The sequence below is a fragment of the Palaemon carinicauda genome, chromosome 27, assembly GCF_036898095.1.
Source record: "Palaemon carinicauda isolate YSFRI2023 chromosome 27, ASM3689809v2, whole genome shotgun sequence".
NCBI lineage: Eukaryota > Metazoa > Arthropoda > Malacostraca > Decapoda > Palaemonidae > Palaemon > Palaemon carinicauda.
Window position 1 is genome coordinate 66,497,425 of NC_090751.1, and position 20,625 is coordinate 66,518,049.

General features: G+C 46.1%; 1 protein-coding gene across 2 annotated transcripts in view; it reads right to left on the reverse strand.

The window, feature by feature from the left end:
* Positions 1 to 274: 274 nt before the first annotated feature.
* The window catches only part of LOC137620746 (putative oxidoreductase YteT), a 172,059-nt gene continuing 151,708 nt past the window's right edge, over positions 275 to 20,625 (reverse strand). For both annotated transcript variants that reach the window (XM_068351127.1, XM_068351126.1), the window contains exon 11: positions 275 to 629. In XM_068351127.1, the coding sequence (XP_068207228.1) occupies positions 520 to 629 (110 nt within the window). In that variant the 3' untranslated portion in view covers positions 275 to 519. The remainder of the gene's footprint in view (positions 630 to 20,625) is intronic.

Here is a 20,625-nt window from a genome sequence, read left to right on the forward strand (position 1 = left end):
GAAAAAGAGAAAATAAAGGTAATACAAACCATAAAATGCCAAAAATATTTCCTGCTAATAGGAACAAGTTCACTCTATAATAGCTGAAATTTAATTGAGGTTAGAGTGAGCTGAATGAGCGGCTATGGCCATATTTCCAGCCTTCGCTGTAATTCTACCCCTATAATAAAGAACGGTGGTTTTTTTTATGTAGGAACAAATATTTTCACTATCCCTACATAAGGAACATAATCTAGTTTTTTAAAGGAGAATTTAAACTAATAGCAATTCCCTCTTTGATTCATGCACTATATATATGATTCCACATATTCATTAAGCATGCCTCAGACTCTGTCCTTATATTATAATGTATTTCCCAATTCTAATGAGGTACAAATATTAAAATGTTTTTCATGATTACACAAAATGTTAATAAATACAGTCATGTGGAAACAGTATTGTACAAACTATAAATGGTTTTAGAATACACCCTTCGGTACATATCCCAGACTATTAACAAGTTACTTGATATCTTGAAAGTTACTGCACCATCCACCTGGAGTCTGCATTTGGTCTTACTATTGTGCTACTTAATCTTGAATGTTCAGCTGCAAATGTTAACAGATGCGTCTCTAATGATATCTTTGGACCTGAAATATAAAGAGATTTTTCTAGGAAACCATTTGTCATAGAATGGTGTACAGGGTGCCTAATGAATAAGGATGATGATGATGATATTGAGCAAGAGTGAACAGGAATCTCATAAATGCCTTTGCTTGCTTATGCAGTAATCTCAAATTGACTCAAAAAAATCCATCCCTTAATTAATAAATAAAAATAACCAGTGGAAAAGCTTTATCCATTGTTTAACAAATTAAAAACCCATGGAAAAAAATTTCACAAACTTTTTCTTTGAGATCCTAAAAATGTACATACTTCAAGTAAATCTCCAAATTCCAGGTCACCCTAATTAACAATAATATTGCACAGAATAATGTTCATCAACTTAAAATTCTACATTATTGTTTTACAAAAAAAAAAAATGATATTTTAATTATAAAATAAATTTTTGAATATACTTACCCGGTGAATATATAATAGCTGCAACTCTGCGGTTCGACAGACAACATACTCAAAACACTCGCGAGCGATCGCTATGCAGGTTGCGGGTGTGCCCACCAGCGCCAACTGTCGGCCAGATACCACTCTTGTATGTAAACAAAACCTTCAATTCTTCTCGTCCCGCTGCGTCTCTATTGGGGAGGAAGGGAGGGTCATTTAATTTATATATTCACCGGGTAAGTATATTCAAAAATTTATTTTATAATTAAAATATCATTTTTAAATATTTAACTTAGCCGGTGAATATATAATAGCTGATTCACACCCAAGGAGGTGGGTAGAGACCAGAGTTAATTATGTTTACAGCGTATAAGCTAAGAGTTTTTTCATTTTGACAGTTATCAATATAACAAAACCAAAATAAATAGGTACCTGGTAAGGAAGTCGACTTAGACGATTACTCTGCCTTGTAAGTCTGTCTTCCTCACGGAGCCCAGCGATCCTCTTAGGATGCTGACAGACTCCCAGGAGCTGAAGTATCAAGGGCTGCAACCCATACAACAGGACCTCATCAAACCCCTAATCTGGGCGCTCTCAAGAAATGACTTTGACCACCCGCCAAATCAACCAGGATGCGAAAGGCTTCTTAGCCTTCCGAACAACCCATAAAAACAATATTAAAAACATTTCAAGAGACAGATTAAAAGGATATGGAATTAGGGAAGTGTAGTGGTTGAACCCTCACCCACTACTGCACTCGCTGCTACGAATGGACCCAGTGTGTAGCAGTTCTCGTAAAGAGTCTAGACATCTTTCAAGTAAAATGAAGCGAACACTGACTTGCTTCTCCAAAAGGTCGCGTCCATGATACTTTGCAGAGATCTATTTTGCTTGAAGGCCACGGAAGTTGCTACAGCTCTAATCTCATGCGTCTTAACCTTAAGCAAAGATCGGTCTTCCTCACTCAAGTGTGAATGAGCTTCTCGTATTAACAATCTGATAAAATATGACAAAGCATTCTTTGACATAGGTAAGGATGGTTTCTTAACCGAACACCATAACGCTTCAGATTTACCTCGTAAAGGCTTAGTACGAGCTAAATAGAACTTAAGAGCTCTAACAGGGCATAATACTCTCTCTAATTCGTTGCCTACGATCTCTGATAAGCTAGGAATATCAAAAGATTTAGGCCAAGGACGAGAAGGCAGTTCATTCTTGGCTAGGAAACCAAGTTGAAGAGAACAAGTGGCTTTTTCTGTCGAAAAACCGATGTTCTTGCTGAAGGCATGAAGCTCACTGACTCTTTTAGCCGAGGCCAAGCACACCAGGAAAAGAGTCTTAAGAGTGAGATCCTTCAGGGAGGCTGAATGTAAAGGCTCAAACCTGTCTGACATGAGGAATCTTAGGACCACGTCTAAATTCCACCCAGGTGTAGCCAAACGACGTTCCTCAGAGGTCTCAAAAGACTTAAGGAGATCTTGTAGATCTTTATTGTTGGAAAGATCTAAGCCTCTATGCCGGAAGACCGAAGCCAACATGCTCCTGTAGTCCTTGATCGTGGGAGCTGAAAGGGAGCGAACTCTTCTCAGGTATAAGAGAAAATCAGCGATTTGGGCTACAGAGGTACTGGACGAGGATACAGATACTGACTTGCACCAGTCTCGGAAGATTTCCCACTTTGATTGGTAAACTCTAATGGTAGAAGCTCTCCTCGCTCTTGCAATCGCACTGGCTGCCTCCTTCGAAAAGCCTCTAGCTCTCGAGAGTCTTTCGATAGTCTGAAGGCAGTCAGACGAAGAGCGTGGAGGCTTTGGTGTACCTTCTTTACGTGTGGCTGACGTAATAGGTCTACTCTTAGAGGAAGACTTCTTGGAAAATCTACCAGCCATCGAAGTACCTCGGTGAACCATTCTCTCGCGGGCCAGAGGGGAGCAACTAACGTCAACCTTGTCCCTTCGTGAGAGGCGAATTTCTGCAGTACCTTGTTGACAATTTTGAATGGTGGGAATGCGTATAGATCTAGGTGAGACCAATCTAGGAGAAAGGCATCTATATGTATTGCTGCTTGGTCTGGGACTGGAGAGCAATAGATTGGAAGCCTCTTGGTCATCGAGGTTGCAAAGAGGTCTATGGTGGGTTGACCCCAAGTCGCCCAAAGCCTCTTGCACACATCCTTGTGGAGGGTCCATTCGGTTGGAATTACCTGACCTTTCCGACTGAGACAATCTGCTAGAACGTTCAAGTCGCCCTGGATAAACCTCGTTACTAGGGAGATGCCTCGATCTCTTGACCAGATGAGCAGGTCCCTTGCGATCTCGTACAGTGTCAGTGAGTGGGTACCTCCTTGTTTGGAAATGTACGCCAAGGCTGTGGTGTTGTCCGAGTTGACCTCCACCACTTTGTCTCGAAGGAGACTCTCGAAGCTCATCAAGGCCAGGTGAACTGCCAAAAGCTCCTTGCCGTTGATATGCATGCTCCTCTGACTTGAGGGCCACAGACCTGAACATTCCCGACCGTCCAGTGTCGCACCCCAACCCAAATCCGATGCGTCTGAGAAGAGAACGTGGTTTGGTTTCTGAACTGCTAGGGGAAGTCCCTCTCGTAGACTGATATTGTCTTTCCACCAATTCAGGCAAGTCTTTACTGTTTCGGAAATCGGGATCGAGACCGCCTCTAGCGTCTTGTCCTTTTTCCAGTGAAAAGCTAGATGGAATTGTAGAGGTCGGAGGTGTAGCCTTCCTAGCGATACAAACTGCTCCAGGGATGATAGAGTTTCTACTAGACTCATCCAATTCCTGACTGAGCAACGTTCTCTCTTCAACATCCTTTGGATTGCGAGCAGGGCTTGATCTATTCTGGGGGCCGACGGAAAAGCCCGAAAAACTGGATTGCGAATCTCCATCCCTAAATACAGAATAGTTTGGGATGGGATCAGCTGGGACTTTTCCAAGTTGACCAGAAGTCCCAATTCCTTGGTCAGATCTAAAGTCCAACTGAGATCCTTCAGACAGCGATGACTGGACGAGGCTCTGAGAAGCCAGTCGTCCAAATAAAGGGAGGCTCGGATACCCGATAAATGGAGGAATTTTGCCACATTCCTCATAAGCCTCGTAAACACGAGAGGAGCAGGACTTAGGCCAAAGCACAGGGCCCGAAACTGGTACACCACATTGTCGAACACAAATCTCAGAAAAGGTTGGGAATCTGAGTGAATGGGGATGTGGAAGTAAGCGTCTCTTAGGTCGAGAGAGACCATCCAGTCTCCCTTTCTGACCGCTGCTAAGACTGACTTTGTGGTCTCCATGGTGAACTTTGTCTTTGTGACAAAGACATTCAGAGCACTGACGTCTAGCACCGGTCTCCAACCTCCTGTCTTCTTCGGTACTAGGAAGAGACGGTTGTAAAACCCCGGTGATTGAAGGTCCGAGACTTTGACCACCGCTCCCTTCTCTAGCAACAGACACACTTCTAGTTTCAGGGCTTGTCTCTTTACTTCCTTTCGGTACCTGGGAGAGAGATCGATGGGGGACGTCGCTAGAGGAGGTTTGCGTACAAATGGGATTTTGTACCCCTCTCTGAGCAACCTCACAGACTGTTGATCTGCGCCTCTCTTCTCCCAGGCTTGCCAGAAGTTCTTGAGTCTGGCACCTACTGCTGTCTGAAGCTGCGGGCAGTCAGACTCTGCCACGCGAGGACTTGGCTCCTTTCCTCTTTCCTCTCTTCCCTTCGGCACGAGTACTTCCCCTGCTGGGGGCTCTGCCACGAAAGGGCGGAATAAACCTGGACGCTGGAGTGTCTATCCTAGGTCTAGCAGACAAGGCAGACGAAGGGGTCCCTTTGCGAGCCGAGGACGTAACCAAGTCATGGGTGTCCTTCTGCACTAGAGACAACGCTATTTCCTTAACTAAAAGTTCAGGAAACAAGAACTTAGACAAAGGGGCAAAGAGTAGCTCAGATCGTTGACAGGGCGTCACTCCTGCTGACAGAAAAGAGCAAAGAGACTCTCGTTTCTTTAGGACTCCTGACGTAAACGAGGAGGAGAGCTCATTGGATCCATCGCGGATGGCCTTATCCATGCAGGACATAATGAGTAAGGAGACATCTCTATCGGCTGATGAGATTTTCCTACTCAAGGCTCCCAAACACCAGTCAAGGAAGTTGAAAACTTCAAAAGCCCTAAAGATGCCTTTAAGTAGATGGTCCAGGTCTGAGGATGACCAACTAATCTTCGAGCGTCTCATGGCTAGGCGGCGGGGAGAGTCTACAAGACTTGAGAAGTCGCCCTGGGCAGAGGCAGGAACTCCCAAGCCGAGAACTTCTCCCGTGGCATACCAGACGCTCGATCTAGAAGAGAGTTTAGATGGGGGGAAGGCAAAGGCCGTCTTCCCTAAACTCCTCTTGGTTTCCAACCAATCGCCTAACAGCCGTAAAGCTCTCTTGGATGAGCGAGAGAGGACGAGTTTTGTAAAGGCTTACATGGCAGCAGGTACGCCTAAAACAAACTCAGACGGCGGCGAACGAGGAGCCACAGAGACAAAGTGTTCGGGGAACAACTCTTTAAAAATGAGCATGACTTTTCTAAAGTCCATAGATGGCGGAACTGCTCTAGGCTCATCAATATCTGAAGGATGATCCTCAGGCTGAGGGTCAGCAACGTCCTCATCCGAAAGTTCCTCGTCTGATAACTTATGAGACACAAGCAAAGGGGTTGACAATGCTTGACACGCAGCGTCCGCCCGCACTGGTGCATAAGTGGCGGAGCAGGACGCAGCGTCCTGAAACTGCTGAACAGTCTGGGAACTGTCAACAACAACAGGTGCGTGAGGACGCACAGCGTCCACCCGAGACTGCTTAGACCGCCTGGGTTGTGCAGTCAAAACAACTCTAGGTTGCGGAGGTTGACGCACCGCGTCAAAACAAGTCAACTCTGATGGTTGGCGAACGTCCTGAACATCACCAGGCGCATCAGCGAGTTGCCTAACGTCCACATGCGGCTGAAAATCCACACGAGACCGCATCGGGTGTGGTACAATCCCAACTGGTTGACGTGAGATGGGTACACCAACGTCAACAGGACGCACAACAGAACGCTTGGGTGGCTGAAGGCCAGGATCTCCATGAGATAAATGGCTAGGTTCAACGGAAACCTTCTCTGCGTTGTAGTCTTCCATAAGGGACGCAAGCTTAGACTGCATGCCCTGCAGTATAACCCATTTAGGGTCTACAGTAACGGGTGCGGTAACAGACGGGGTTAGCGTCTGAGACGGCACAACTTTGCCTTGCTTAGGCGGCGAGCAGTCATCCGATGACAGCAACGGGTCCGAACTGTCCCAATGGCTACATCCAGGACGTTGGACCTGTCCTGAAGGGACCGACTTGCGTTTCAGAGGCCTAGAAACCTTGTTCCATGGTTTCTTGCGTGAAACGCCTTCGGAAGACGAGGTAAAAATGGGCTCTCTCGTCTTATGGTAGGGGCGATCTTGACGAGATACGCCTGATACCATAGAGGGAATGTCTGTTCGCTGATCAAGGCCTCTCGAACCCATAAGTCGTACGACATTGCTTCTCCCCTGGGCTTGGGAGCTTGCAAGAGGTCCCGGACTAGGTGAACGACAGGCACGAACAGACGAACCCTCGGTCGCAACACTGTTCACAACACTTTGCGTAACACTAATCACTTTCCCACTTTCCGCCGTGGCACTATGGCACTTAAGCTCCTTCACTTCAGCCATGAGTTGATTACGGTCACTTGCTAACGCTTCAACGCTCTCCCCCAAAGCATGAATAGCACGTAACATGTCTTGCATAGACGGTTCCTGAGTGCTAGAAGTGGGGTTAGGAACAACCACTACAGGGTAAGGATTAGGTTCAGGGGCATGTGGAGAGGAAAAATCTACGGACCTAGATGAACTTCTCCTTACCCTATCTCTCTCGTGTCTGCGTGTATACTTATCATATTCGATCCAATCGAATTCCGAAAGGCCCACGCATTCCTCACACCGATCTCCCAATTGACAGGTTTTACCCAGACAATTGGAACAAACAGTATGAGGGTCGAGAGAAACCTTTGGAAGACGCCTATTACAGTCCCTAGCATTACACTTTCGAAATCTAGGTACTTGAGAAGGGTCAGCCATTTTGAATTAGTCAAAGAAAATTCCAAAAACAATCCAAGTCATCAACAAATAATCCGATTCAATAAAGAGTTCAAGAGTTTATGTTGAGGAAAAAACACCTGTACTGCGAAAGCTCAAACCAAAATAAAGTACTTCACCAAATATGATGGGAAAACTCCAGGTTCTACAGCGAGTATAAATACGTCTTGTCGTCAACGTCGACAGAGAAGAATTGAAGGTTTTGTTTACATACAAGAGTGGTATCTGGCCGACAGTTGGCGCTGGTGGGCACACCCGCAACCTGCATAGCGATCGCTCGCGAGTTTTTTGAGTATGTTGTCTGTCGAGCTGCAGAGTTGCAGCTATTATATATTCACCGGCTAAGTTAAATATTTAAAAAATAAATATTCAAATAAGAAGATTACTTATTTCTATACTCACCTAATGTTCATAATACTTCTTTCAAAGCTAGGTTTACATCATTTACTCTAAAACTTAATGTTTACTGATTTATTTTCCTTCAATAATCTTTGGCTTCTAATACAGTAGACAATCTGGGGTTTAATGGCAATAACTACGGCTTGGGTACAGCCCAGAAACTTTACCTTTCAGTCTCAAAGTAAAAAATAAATCCCTATCCTCCTGACAACACTGGTCAGTGGGGAGGATGGCAGGCATGTATATGAACATCAGGCGAGTATAGAAATAATAAATTTTACTATTAAAATTCTCATTATTTCTACGAAACTCCTTGATCTTCACAATGCCCAATCTCAGGTTCAGTGATGGGAGGGATACGATAAGTAAAGTCTCAAAAACGGATTTTGAGCGAAGCGAAAAATCTATTTTTGGGTGAGGTAGCCATGTCGTCCTGATGGAAGTTCCTTCGTTAGTAGCTTCCTAGGTTATATTTGACTACAGTGATATATCCCAGAGAAATTACCAAAGGTATCCAGAATCCTAACTCCTGGAGCGAATATCCCTTGAAGATTTTTAATAAGGGATATCGCATAAAATCAGAGGACGTATTCTTGACACGTCTCATAGCTATCTACACCCCTAATAGCGGTTTCGCTTTGAGGGGAAAAAGTGGCAAGAATATAGGGGAGCCGTCATTAAGGCAACGCTCCTACTGTACTATAAATAGGCGCCACCCCGCCGCCTCGTGCCGCCATCTAGCCATTCTTTGTAGCTTTGTAGGTGTAACAGATACAGTATATTAGGGAGGGAATCGTTATCCTTTGTCAAAAGGAGGGCAGGTCCATCAGGACGACATGGCTACCTCACCCAAATATAGATTTTTCGCTTCGCTCAAAATCCGTTTTTTGGGCTCAAGCCATGGCGTCCTGATGGAAGGTTCCTTTTTGGTAGCTTCCTTGGGTATAAGACTACTAAGATATTCCCAGAGAATTTAACCACAGGTTATCACAGAATTCTAACTTCTGGAGCGAGTATCTCAAATGTTTCCCTTTAAGACATCGTAATACAACAGGGGACGCGCATGTCTGAACGCGCCACATAGCTATCTTCACCCCGAACAGAGTTAATGCTTCGGTGTGTAAGGGCTGAGAATAGCTGGGAGCCGTTCCACAGCTAATCTCACTCGTGGCTACTACTGATACTCGAGACGTAAACAAACGGACGCCATTGCTCTAATGACGTCACGCCCGTCTTCATCCTTTGTTTAGTAGCTGCCCTACTTAGACGGATTTTCCCTGTGTTAACTTTATCGTTTTGCATCTTCGCTATGTCGTTACCTTCAGCCTCGCCTTCTTCTGGAAAGTTGAGTACAAGGTTCCAGTATTGTTTAATTAAGCTCTGGCCGTAAAGTAAATATTACTTTTCGAGATAATTGCTGTTTTGTGGCAGAGCTGTGCCTCTACCGGACCCGCCATTTTATGGCGTCGTTGTTGTTTTGCATGTCTTATTTAGTTAGCCACAACAACGTTTCCGGCCTTATATACTAATCGATTACATTAGTTTATTTAGTCTTCATAGCTAGGAACTTTTATATCGTGTTTAGACGCTTTTTATCGGTCATCGATTGACCTCATACCAGTCGGCTACTATAGCCCCCAGGCCAGGAGCCTACATACAAGTGTTCATGCATGATTTATTAGTGATCCTAGACTAAGTTATGAAGATAGTGGCATTATTTTACAATACTTTTGACAGTGATGCAAATGTTTTCGCCTTCAGGGACCTTATAGGGGATAGGCTAGTCAGTGACTCTTTCTAGCCTAACCTAATGATAGGACCCCTATATGCTTCCTTCATCCCCTGCCTTGGCATTCCCTCTATTTAGCCTTGATTCCTTTTCTGAGTAAAGGGATTAATTGTCTAATAGAGTATATATCGCCTCTCTGTCCTCCCTAAAGGAATGAACCCCCTTTAGGGTTGCGTCCGAGAGTGAGGTTAGGCTAGCCCTACCTCTATGGCTAGGATAGTCTATGACTTTCCTGCGATAGCGATATGTCTTCTTCCTTTCCTAGTTCAGGACTCTTAGCCCTGCTCTAGGTTAGGTTAGGAAGGTTTCTCTGTTCCATGCTGAAACTGTACTCTTGCACCGTTTTAGCTGATCTGCCTGATCTTAGGTTAGGGAGTGTCCTCCCTTTCCTTAGTGGCCGCTCTGGTACAGAAACCCTTCCTGGGAAGACTTCTCTCTTCTCCCTCCCCACCTATCTCTTGTATAGCCTAGCCTATGCTTAGGTTAGTTTATACCCATCTGTCCCCTGTCCTACAACTCCTCCTTAGGGTGGAATAGTAGGGCTACCCGAGCTTCCTTGTGCAGTCCGCTCTGGTACATATACCTTCATAGTGTCCTATAAGGTTAGTTACTAGTATTGCTCTGCATATGGGAGTCTCCCCCCCCCCCTTCGGGTGTTCCCTAGCCCTCCCTTGGGCTACCTTGCTCCCGGTCCCTAGTGACCCCTGCTCATGGATGTTAGAGCCTGCCTCTATCATGGGTACACCCTCTCAGGGAGGGGGAGGGATGTCTGGAGTCCTGATGGTACTTCCTACATCCCTTCCCCCCTCCCCCCTGTCTCTCTCCCTATCCGGGTGCCGGTCTCTTGCCGCCTCTACTGTCGGCAATACCTGCCTCCTACTTGGTGACTCTTCCTAACCTTGCCGCCAGCCCCCCGTGTACCGAGGGACTGCCGGCTGCCGCCGGCTACTACCGGCGGCTCTCCTACTCCTAGCTCGTCATCCGCTTGCCGGTCGGCCGCCGGAGTGCCGGCATATACTGCCGGCAACCCGGTACAGCTTTAACCATCCTTATCCCAGTCACCAATCCGGCATCCTCCGACTGCCGGAGCCGCCGCTCCCTTCCGGCGTGCCGCCGTTGAGCCGGCGGCCGCCATCCTGGTTTTTGACTGACTTTGAACATTGTCTGTCCTAATGCCAGAATCTATGCTGGAGCGAGCTCCGGCATGCCGGCGGCTTGCCGGATGCCCCGGAGGCGTCAAGAATACTTGCACCCCCTTCCTGTAGCTATCATAGGACAATGATAGCCCTATATCGCAAACAGATAGGCTGTTTCTGCTATTAAGATCAGTACCTAGTACTGCTCTATTAGTGATCATGCTGTCTCTTTGCATTCTTCTAATTCCAGCATGCTATGTGCATCTTAGCACGGCTGGTTGCCAGAAGCAGTTACCTTTTAAAAGAGGCCTTCTGGCCCTTAACTGGGAACCGAATGAACTCGGTCCCAATCTTGCCCTTGGATTTTTCCATGGAATTCCAAAATACTTGGAGCTCTAAGGAATTATATCCGGTGCCCTCGGTCACTCGGATTATCCAGGGACCAAGCTTATGGTAACCAGCCGGGCGAGATGCATGGAGCATGTTCTCCTTTACTATTTTCATTCTCTATGCATCACACCTTCATTAAGTTAAAATTAATAATTAATATTAACTTAGTTTAAGAGCCATTCTTATGACTCCCCCATACTCATTTTCTCTTTCTTCCACAGGAGGAGCAGATGAAGTGTGATTTCGCCTTCTGCGCTGTGAAACGCCCGCAGTTTTACGGGCATACGGCTTGCAGGACTCACGCCCCTTGTGCAGACAAGAAAGGGGATTTGAAGTTTTGGAATCCACTGGACTGTACGGTCTGTCAGGCTCACCTAGTTGAGGCCTTCCATAATCCTCCCTCAGCGGAGATTAGAGACATTTCTCGTGAAAAGCTGCGCAAGTGGGTGCGTGGCTTCCAGAAAAATGCTACCGGACCGTACCTGGCCACCGAAGAACTGAGGTCACTATTGTTCCCTAAGGCCTCCCCTGACTCAGTGGTACCCAAAGACGTGATCCCCACTGTCCAAATTACGGTGGAACCTGATGTAGTCATGGCTCAGTCCATGCACGAGTGTCGTTTGGATTCCGAAGATGACGAACAGATTTCGGATGTCTCGGAAGACACGGAGAAAACGCTTATGGCTCAAGGAGCCGAAGATGACGAAGACAAGGTGGAATACACCGAGTCGGAGCAAGAGGTCGCTCCCCCGTCCATCCCCCCTCCTACTCCTACACCGACGGAAATGTCTATTCCGTATACCTCCTTGACTCCGGATCCTTCTTCTTCCACTCAAGAATTGATCCGACTGATTAGAGCCGTCATGGACGACAGGCTGAAGGAGAACCAGGAGTCCATCAGGTCGATGATAGGATCCAGAGAGCCGAAGAAGATTTCGGTCAAGGATCTCCCCGCTTGCTCTCATGCCAACCCGTGGAGGTATGCAGAGCATATGGTTATTGCGACCGGCAGGATCTTTGTCAGTGATAAGATCGGCACGGTCCCTTTGGAAGATGTGGAGTTCTTCCCAAACTTTGAGGCCTACCCGGACTGTTACGTCCGGCTTCGTTCCGAACCTGCCTCGAAGGAAGAGACCGAACCTAAGGAAGAGATAGTGTTCGATCTCGCAAAGGCCCAGGCTATGCTAGCCTCTGCATTCAAGAGTAGAGGCTTTACCTGCTCTAAGCTTCCGGCATTGAGCAAGAAGCACCCTACTTACGTTGCACCTGAAACTGCGGTTCTTCCATTCTTGGAAAAGGCCTTAGCTGCATGCCTTAAAGCGGCGGACGAAGGGAAACCCTGCCCTGCATTGGAGGAGTGCAGACCCTTCTCCATCGTGACCCCCCCTGACGCTCGACACTGGAAAGATGTTCAACATACTTTCGTCGTGGGAAGGCTCGATCCTGACGTCGCCGGACGTCAGTTTAATGAAGACCTCCCTAAGCTCAATGATCACCTCCTTCGTCGGGAACAAGACACGAAGGAGAGGCTTGCGGCATCTCTTTCTCATCAAGTCCAACTTGAAGTTATGGCCTGTGACACTAGAGTACCAGACCACTACATGGTACTCTCCAAATCCCACTTACTGACTGTAATGAAGGACTTGTACCACTTCATAAAGGCTCGAAGAGCCTGTCGTGAATTCGTGTTCGCCGGTGCCACCGTGAAACACGAACCCCGGAGGCTGATTTCCTCCAACATCTGGGGAAAACACCTCTTTCCTTCTGACCTTGTGAAGGAAATCACTGACAGAGCCGCCACGGAGAATAGGAACCTTCCACAAGTGGGGCATGTCCAGGAAAAGGAAACCCTCTCAGGACGACGGACCTCAGCCTAAGAGGAAACCCCAAAAGCCAAAACCCCAGCAACGTCAGCAAAGACGTCAGTTTCCGGGACCCGCTACCTCCCAAGTGGTTGCCCAACCACAACAGACCTTCCAATTGGTCCCCCAACCGGTGTTGTCACAGTCACCGGTCTTCACCCCTGCCTTTGAGCAACAATCAACTACCTTTCGTGCCAAAGGTAGAGGCTCATTCAGGGGTGCAAGCAAAGACGCATCTCGCCGTCCCTCCAGAGGTAGAGGAGGAAAGGGAGCTAGCGGCTGAGGCAGCAAGTCCTCGGGACAACCGAAGCAATGAAGTGCTTCCGGTGGGAGGAAGACTCCGCCAATTCCAGGATCGTTGGACCTTCGATCCCTGGGCACACAGCATCGTCAAGAAGGGTCTAGGCTGGAGTTGGACTCAACCACCCCCAATCTTCCAGCAATTCTTCCAACAATCAACCCCCCTTCTGGAAGAATATGTTCTAGACCTCTTGAACAAGAAGGTGATAAGGAAGGTAAAGTCCACCAGGTTCCAAGGGAGACTGTTTTGTGTTCCCAAGAAGGACTCAGACAAACTCAGAGTCATTCTGGACTTATCCCCCCTCAACAAGTTCATAGCGAACAACAAATTCAAGATGCTGACGCTTCAACAAATAAGGACCCTTCTGCCTCAAGGTTCCTATACGGTCTCTATAGACCTGGCGGATGCCTACTGGCACGTTCCAATGAACCATCACGCTTCCTCCTACCTAGGATTTCGACTCCAAAGGAAAAGCTACGCCTTCCGGGCCATGCCCTTCGGCCTCAACGTGGCCCCTCGGATCTTCACAAAACTGGCGGATGCCATAATACAACAACTCCGCCTAAGAAACGTCCAGGTGATGGCCTACCTCGACGACTGGCTAGTCTGGGCTCCATCGCCCGAAGAGTGTGCAAAGTCTTGCAACGAAGTTACCCAGTACCTAGAACACCTGGGATTCAAGATCAACGAGAAAAAATCTCGCCTCTCTCCAGCTCAGAAGTTTCAGTGGTTGGGAATCCACTGGAATCTTCAGTCACACCGCCTTTCCATCCCCCAGAAGAAAAGGAAGGAAATAGCAGGGTCTGTCAAGCAACTACTGAAATCCAAACGCATTTCAAGACGACAGCAGGAACGAGTTCTAGGCTCTCTACAATTCGCCTCAGTGACAAACCCAGTGCTTCGTGCACAGCTAAAGGATGCCGCGGGAGTCTGGAGACGCTCGGCATCCATCGCTCGAAGAGACCTCAAGAGACGGCTTCCAAACAGACTGCGACGCCTCCTAAAGCCGTGGTCGGAAGAAAAGGCCCTGAAAAGGTCCATTCCTCTCCAACACCCTCCTCCATCACTCAACATCCACACGGATGCCTCACTGGAAGGTTGGGGAGGTCACTCCCACCAGAAACAGGTTCAAGGTACCTGGTCTCCACTATTCAAGACGTTCCACATAAACATCTTGGAGGCCATGGCGGTCCTTCTAACACTGAAGAAGTTATCCCCGCCGCCCTCGATCCACATCCGTCTAACCCTAGACAACTCGGTGGTAGTTCGTTGTCTCAATCGCCAAGGCTCAAGATCGCCCCAGATAAATCAGGTGCTTCTCCCAATCTTCCGTCTGGCAGAGAAGAAGAAGTGGCACCTGTCTGCAGTTCACCTACAAGGATTCCGCAACGTGACAGCGGATGCTCTATCTCGGACAAACCCGATAGAGTCGGAATGGTCTCTAGACGCAAGATCGTTCTCCTTCATCTCTCACCAAGTCCCAGAACTTCAGATAGATCTCTTTGCAACGAGTGACAACAATCAACTTCCTCTGTACGTAGCCCCGTACGAGGACCCCAAAGCAGAAGCAGTGGATGCCATGTCACTGGACTGGAACAGATGGTCCAAGATCTACCTGTTCCCTCCCACCAACCTTCTGTTGAAAGTCCTCTCCAAACTGAGAACCTTCAAAGGGACAGCGGCCCTAGTGGCTCCCAAGTGGCCCCGGAGCAACTGGTACCCCCTGGTCCTGGAGCTGCAGCCCAAGCTGATCCCTCTCCCGGGCCCAGTTCTCTCTCAACAAGTACAGAAGTCGACTGTCTTCGCTTCATCATCGAAAATCAAGGACCTTCATCTCATGATTTTCTCTCCCTTGCCGCAAAGAAGAGGTTTGGGATCTCGAAGAAAAGTCTAGACTTCCTAGAGGAATACAAGACCGAATCCACGAGACGGCAATATGAATCTTCCTGGAGGAAATGGGTCTCCTTTGTCAAGACAAAAAATCCTAAAGAAATCACGATTGATTTCTGTATGTCCTTCTTTATTCACCTTCATGGACAAGGATTAGCAGCCAATACGATTTCAACCTGCAAATCGGCCTTGACTAGACCAATTCTATATGCTTTCCAAATTGACCTGTCCAACGACATCTTCAACCAATTGCCAAAAGCATGTGCTCGCCTACGTCCAGCACCCCCACCGAAACCGATCTCCTGGTCACTAGACAAGGTACTCCATTTCGCCTCCAACTTGGACAACGATTCATGCCCCCTCAAGGATCTGACTCAGAAAGTTATATTTTTATTTGCTCTCGCCTCGGGAGCTCGAGTCAGCGAAATAGTGGCATTATCAAGAGAAGAAGGACACATCCTGTTTGCCGATTCAGGAGAAGTGACCCTCTCCCCTGATCCGACGTTTCTCGCTAAAAATGAATTACCCACCAAAAGATGGAGCCCTTGGAGAATATGCCCCCTGAAGGAGGATGTCTCTCTATGTCCAGTAGAGAGCCTCAAGGTCTATCTTCGCAGAACTTCGAACTTTGGTGGAGGCCAACTCTTCAAAGGAGAAACATCGGGCAGCGACCTGTCACTGAAACAATTAAGAGCGAAAATCACCTACTTCATTCGCAGAGCGGATCCGAACAGTACACCCGCTGGTCATGATCCTAGAAAAGTGGCATCTTCTCTGAATTTCTTTCAGAGCATGGACTTTGAAAGCCTTAAAAACTTTACGGGCTGGAAGTCCTCGCGAGTTTTCTTTAAACACTATGCGAAACAAGTGCACGAAGTCAAACATTTTGTGGTAGCCGCAGGTAGTGTTATGAAACCTGCACCTAACTCTGCGTAGAACAGTGAGTTACTTGGGACTCTAACTCTTCGGGTGCCTATGTTGACCCTCGAGCGATTCATAGTGATGTCGAAAAACACTTAGTGCTTTTATAACTGTTCTTATCCCAGGTGAAATGTCATAGTGTCACACAAGTGCCGCATGCCTTGAGCATGATGTGTTTTAATTAAAGACTTGCGTTCCTCGAGAACGAGTACCTACTAATATCCTGAAATTCCTTTTCAGATTCAAGAGCAAGCCTTTATTTCTATGTACATTATTATTACTGTAAATGAACTTTACTTTTTGCTGTAAATTATTTAATTTCTGCATTTGTGAAATAAAATTTCTATTTTATTACTTGTGCGTCTCTATCAGCTCCTACTTACTATGAAATACATACCTGTCATAGTTTTATTTATTCCTCCTTTCTTATGGTTATGAAGAATTTAAGATGTCTAATCCTAAATTATATTCACCCTGACTAAGTAAGGTTCCTACACGAATACTTACTTCTGATACCCAAGAGATGAACTCTATACACAGTGTCCAACCACCACTGGTCTAATTTCAGAATGTTCCTATACAAATACCAAACATTCAGCTTCATCTCTAAGTTCTTCAAGTTCTTCTCTCAGGATGAATAGCCCTTCAATACCACTTTGACGTCGGCATAGCCCATGGGAACTTCACTGCCAAGGGGGGCAGGATACTTCGTCCCTATGGTTCTTTATCTAAGATTACTTTGCTGTTTTGTCAATGCCTAGGCACTTAATACTGGGGGAAAATCTACCACGATACATTGATTCTCTGGTACTCTTCCATCAGGACGCCATGGCTTGAGCCCAAAAAACGGATTTTGAGCGAAGCGAAAAATCTATTTTTGGGTGAGATAGCCATGGCGTCCTGATGGACCCTCCCTACTACTTCGTCCAGTTTTGTTCCCACCCTGTGCTACTGTATCATGGTGATGGGCAGCAACTGGCTTCAGGATGAAGACGGGCGTGACGTCATTAGAGCAATGGCGTCCGTTTGTTTACGTCTCGAGTATCAGTAGTAGCCACGAGTGAGATTAGCTGTGGAACGGCTCCCAGCTATTCTCAGCCCTTACACACCGAAGCATTAACTCTGTTCGGGGTGAAGATAGCTATGTGGCGCGTTCAGACATGCGCGTCCCCTGTTGTATTACGATGTCTTAAAGGGAAACCTTTGAGATACTCGCTCCAGAAGTTAGAATTCTGTGATAACCTGTGGTTAAATTCTCTGGGAATATCTTAGTAGTCTTATACCCAAGGAAGCTACCAAAAAGGAACCTTCCATCAGGACGCCATGGCTATCTCACCCAAAAATAGATTTTTCGCTTCGCTCAAAATCCGTTTTTTGGGCTCAGGCCATGTCGTGCTGATGGAAGTTTACCAGAGCATTAATGTACAGTATCTGTGGATTTTCAATAATGCCGTTCATCTCAAGATAAGTTTTCCTTTTGGCCCTCAGGACATAGAGACACTTGACGTTACCGTTAAAAACGTCATTCAACTGATCATATCAGATGTCAGTGCTTCCTGCCCCCTACAGGGAAGAGTCTGGGTAGACTTTAGGAAAAAACCCGAGGATTGTGAGTTCAAGGAACAGACTAGCAAACAGTTTGTATATTAGTGTCATCATATACGTTAAGCATAAATTGTACTTAGATGGAATTGATCTGTGTAGGTTACTGAAGAACCTCCCAAGTCTGTATGTTGATAGAGACAGATAGGTTTATACGCATGTAGGAAACCTTAGTTCAGTAAGATAAACAGTTTAGTACAATAAGACCTTACCTGGTTGCTCGGAACAGTAATAATCTCAGTTCCTGGTCTTTTCCTAGATAATAATAGGATTAAAAGATGCTCTGACATATATATAAAGTCTAGAATATTTGGGGCGAAATGAGATGCAAAGATTCCTACTATTGTTTATTACAAAAGTAAAAATAGAAATCAAGGTCGTAACAATCAATTATAATTTCAGTTTATGCTGAATGAATCTGCATAGGAGCATAATTGGTAATAACAGAAATAAATAAAGTTTCACCTGAAAAAGGGAACACAAGCCACTCTATGGGAAATATGTAAAGATTTCACTATGTATTCTGTTGTTACAAGGAACACTATGCATATAAATATGCATGGCACATGTGTTACCTTAATACCGGCTCTCCTATATTCTTGCCACTTTTTCCCCTCGAAGCAAAAACACTATTAGGGGTGTAGATAGCTATGAGACGTGTCAAGAATACGTCCTCTGATTTTATGCGATATCCCTTATTAAAAATCTTCAAGGGATATTCGCTCCAGGAGTTAGAATTCTGGATACCTTTGGTAAATTCTCTGGGATATATCACTGTAGTCAAATATAACCTAGGAAGCTACTAACGAAGGAAATTCCATCAGCACGACATGGCCTGAGCCCAAAAATAATCGTATCCGGACAATTATTCGAAAACAATTATTCAAAAACAGTTGTTCGATATTAATTATCTGAAAACCAATTGTTCGACACAACAGTTGTTCGAATTAACAATTCTTCGAAAAAAGAAAGCTATAAAAAGTTTTTCAAAAAATAATTATTTTGGAAACACTCATTTTGATTTTGTTATAAGAATAGAAAAAAAATTAGTATTAAAGGATATATAGAAAAGGACACAATGAAATTATATATCCATTATCTCGAGGGCCATATCTCCCTGGAACTCCGGTGCACTGCGGAGCATTCCTATTTTTGTTGCACTAGACTTAAATTCATTGTAGATCAAAAAATTTGATTACTTTAATATTACCGTTACGGACTCCGGTTCTTTACGGAATACCTCGAACCTACTAACACATTTACATATAGACTCTATCACCCTCCACTTTTGGCCTTAACTCCATTAGTGTTATGCATGCCAATTTTTCTCTCTTACCTTTTAGGTTAGTTAGATCTATTAAGGGAGTTGGCGTACTTATAATATATTTTTATTTTACAGAAAGTCTGCTGCGCCTCCAAAGGTTGCCCGGCTACCTTCGCGGATCCGGTGGGCCACGACGTCTGCCGGTCCCACGCTCATTGCGCGATCTACTGTACTTCGCCCGGGAAGCAGGCCAGACTCTGTATATGGTCTGGTTCCCAGAGTCCTGCTCGCTCTGCTACGAGCTCTCCTCCATCCTTCTCAATGATGAGGTAAGATGTCTCAATAATTATTATTCCTATTTTATTTATTGTTTTTGGGAATCTCGGTCATGGACGAGTTTATTCTTTCGCAACCTGAGTCTGTTGTTTCACACATCTCCCATTTCGCGTTTGTTCTAAGTTTACCCTCCTTTTCAGGCTAACGAGGAGTCCCTGAAGACGGCCAAGACCAGCCTACAGACCTGGGTCTCGGGCTTCGACAAAAACGCCCCTCAAGGTTGTCCATACCTGTTGGATGGGGACATGGCCTCCCGTCTTTTACCCAAATCCCCCTCGGCCGCCGTACCCAACAAACTCGCTGCACCGCTCATGGAGGCCATTAGGACAGCTTTGCCAGCTTCGGAGGAGCAACAACTTTCCGGAGATGTGTCGGCATTGGATATTCACCTCGAGCCGATGGATGACCAGGTTAGTGGTGTAGAGAATTTGGCAGGCTCCTTTCTCTCTCCTACTCCTTCTTCTTCTTCTTTCCTGTGCTTTGACAAGACCTCGGCTTCACCTTGGGATGGTTCCTTATCGGTCCGTCCTAAGGTTAAGCCGCTCAAGAAATCAAAAAACAAACCCAGCACATCATATACGTCTCCAGCTTTGTCCCCGGTCCCCGGACCTTACACTTCCCCCGACATCTCAGTACCTACTAAGACCCCTCCTCCTTCTAAAGGACAGAGGGGTAAGTCCGCTAAAGCCAAGGCATCAGCTCCGGATAGCCAGTCTGATCCCTATTCAGCTGCTCTATTGTCTAAGGTCCAAGATATGATGGACGTGAGACTGGAAAAGCACTCTTCCTTTTCTGGGTCGACCTGTGACGCCCGGTGAAAAGGGTCCTTCTTATCTCTTTTCTGATGTAAATACTTCCAAATATACCAGAGAAAGTTAAAGCATGGAATGCAGAAGTTACTACCCTCGCGCGAGCACCCTAAGGGCGTCGTGTATAAAGATAGGGCGTGTGAAAACCACTATTCACAGGTCATCTTCCATTTAGATCAATCTTGATCAAAAGGGGGAGCCGCCCTAACGGCACTAACCGAACCCACCTGATCCACTCAGCGACGCCCGCCTCGAGCGCCATCTACTCATCCTTCTTTTGGACTTGTACTAACGACGATTGCTTTGCTTTGTGTCTCATTTTTTAGCTGTTTTTTGTGGATATCTTCACCATGGCTGAAGCTCTCCTTACCCCTACGCCAATGTTAAGTACCATAGATTGTTTTGACAGTAATTTTAGTACCGGGCAAGTTTGTGTTAAGTTACAGGAAGTGTTTTAATGCGTTCGGCTTTTTGCCTTCCCGAGGCCCACGCGGCCATTTTTGTTGTTTACGCTCAGTGCGTTTCAATTTTGCTTATTTTGTTGCCCTTTTGGTACTTTTGTCTTGCTAGGTTCATTTAATCTTATGCTAAGATTTTAGGCTGCATGCCTCATATGTTAAACCGATTTATCATTATTTTTGTTGGTACTTTTTAGTCGTTTACAAGTCCGTTTCCTGTTATCGAAGGATAGCGTTCGGGGTTTTATTACAGTTTAGTACCGCCACTTTGG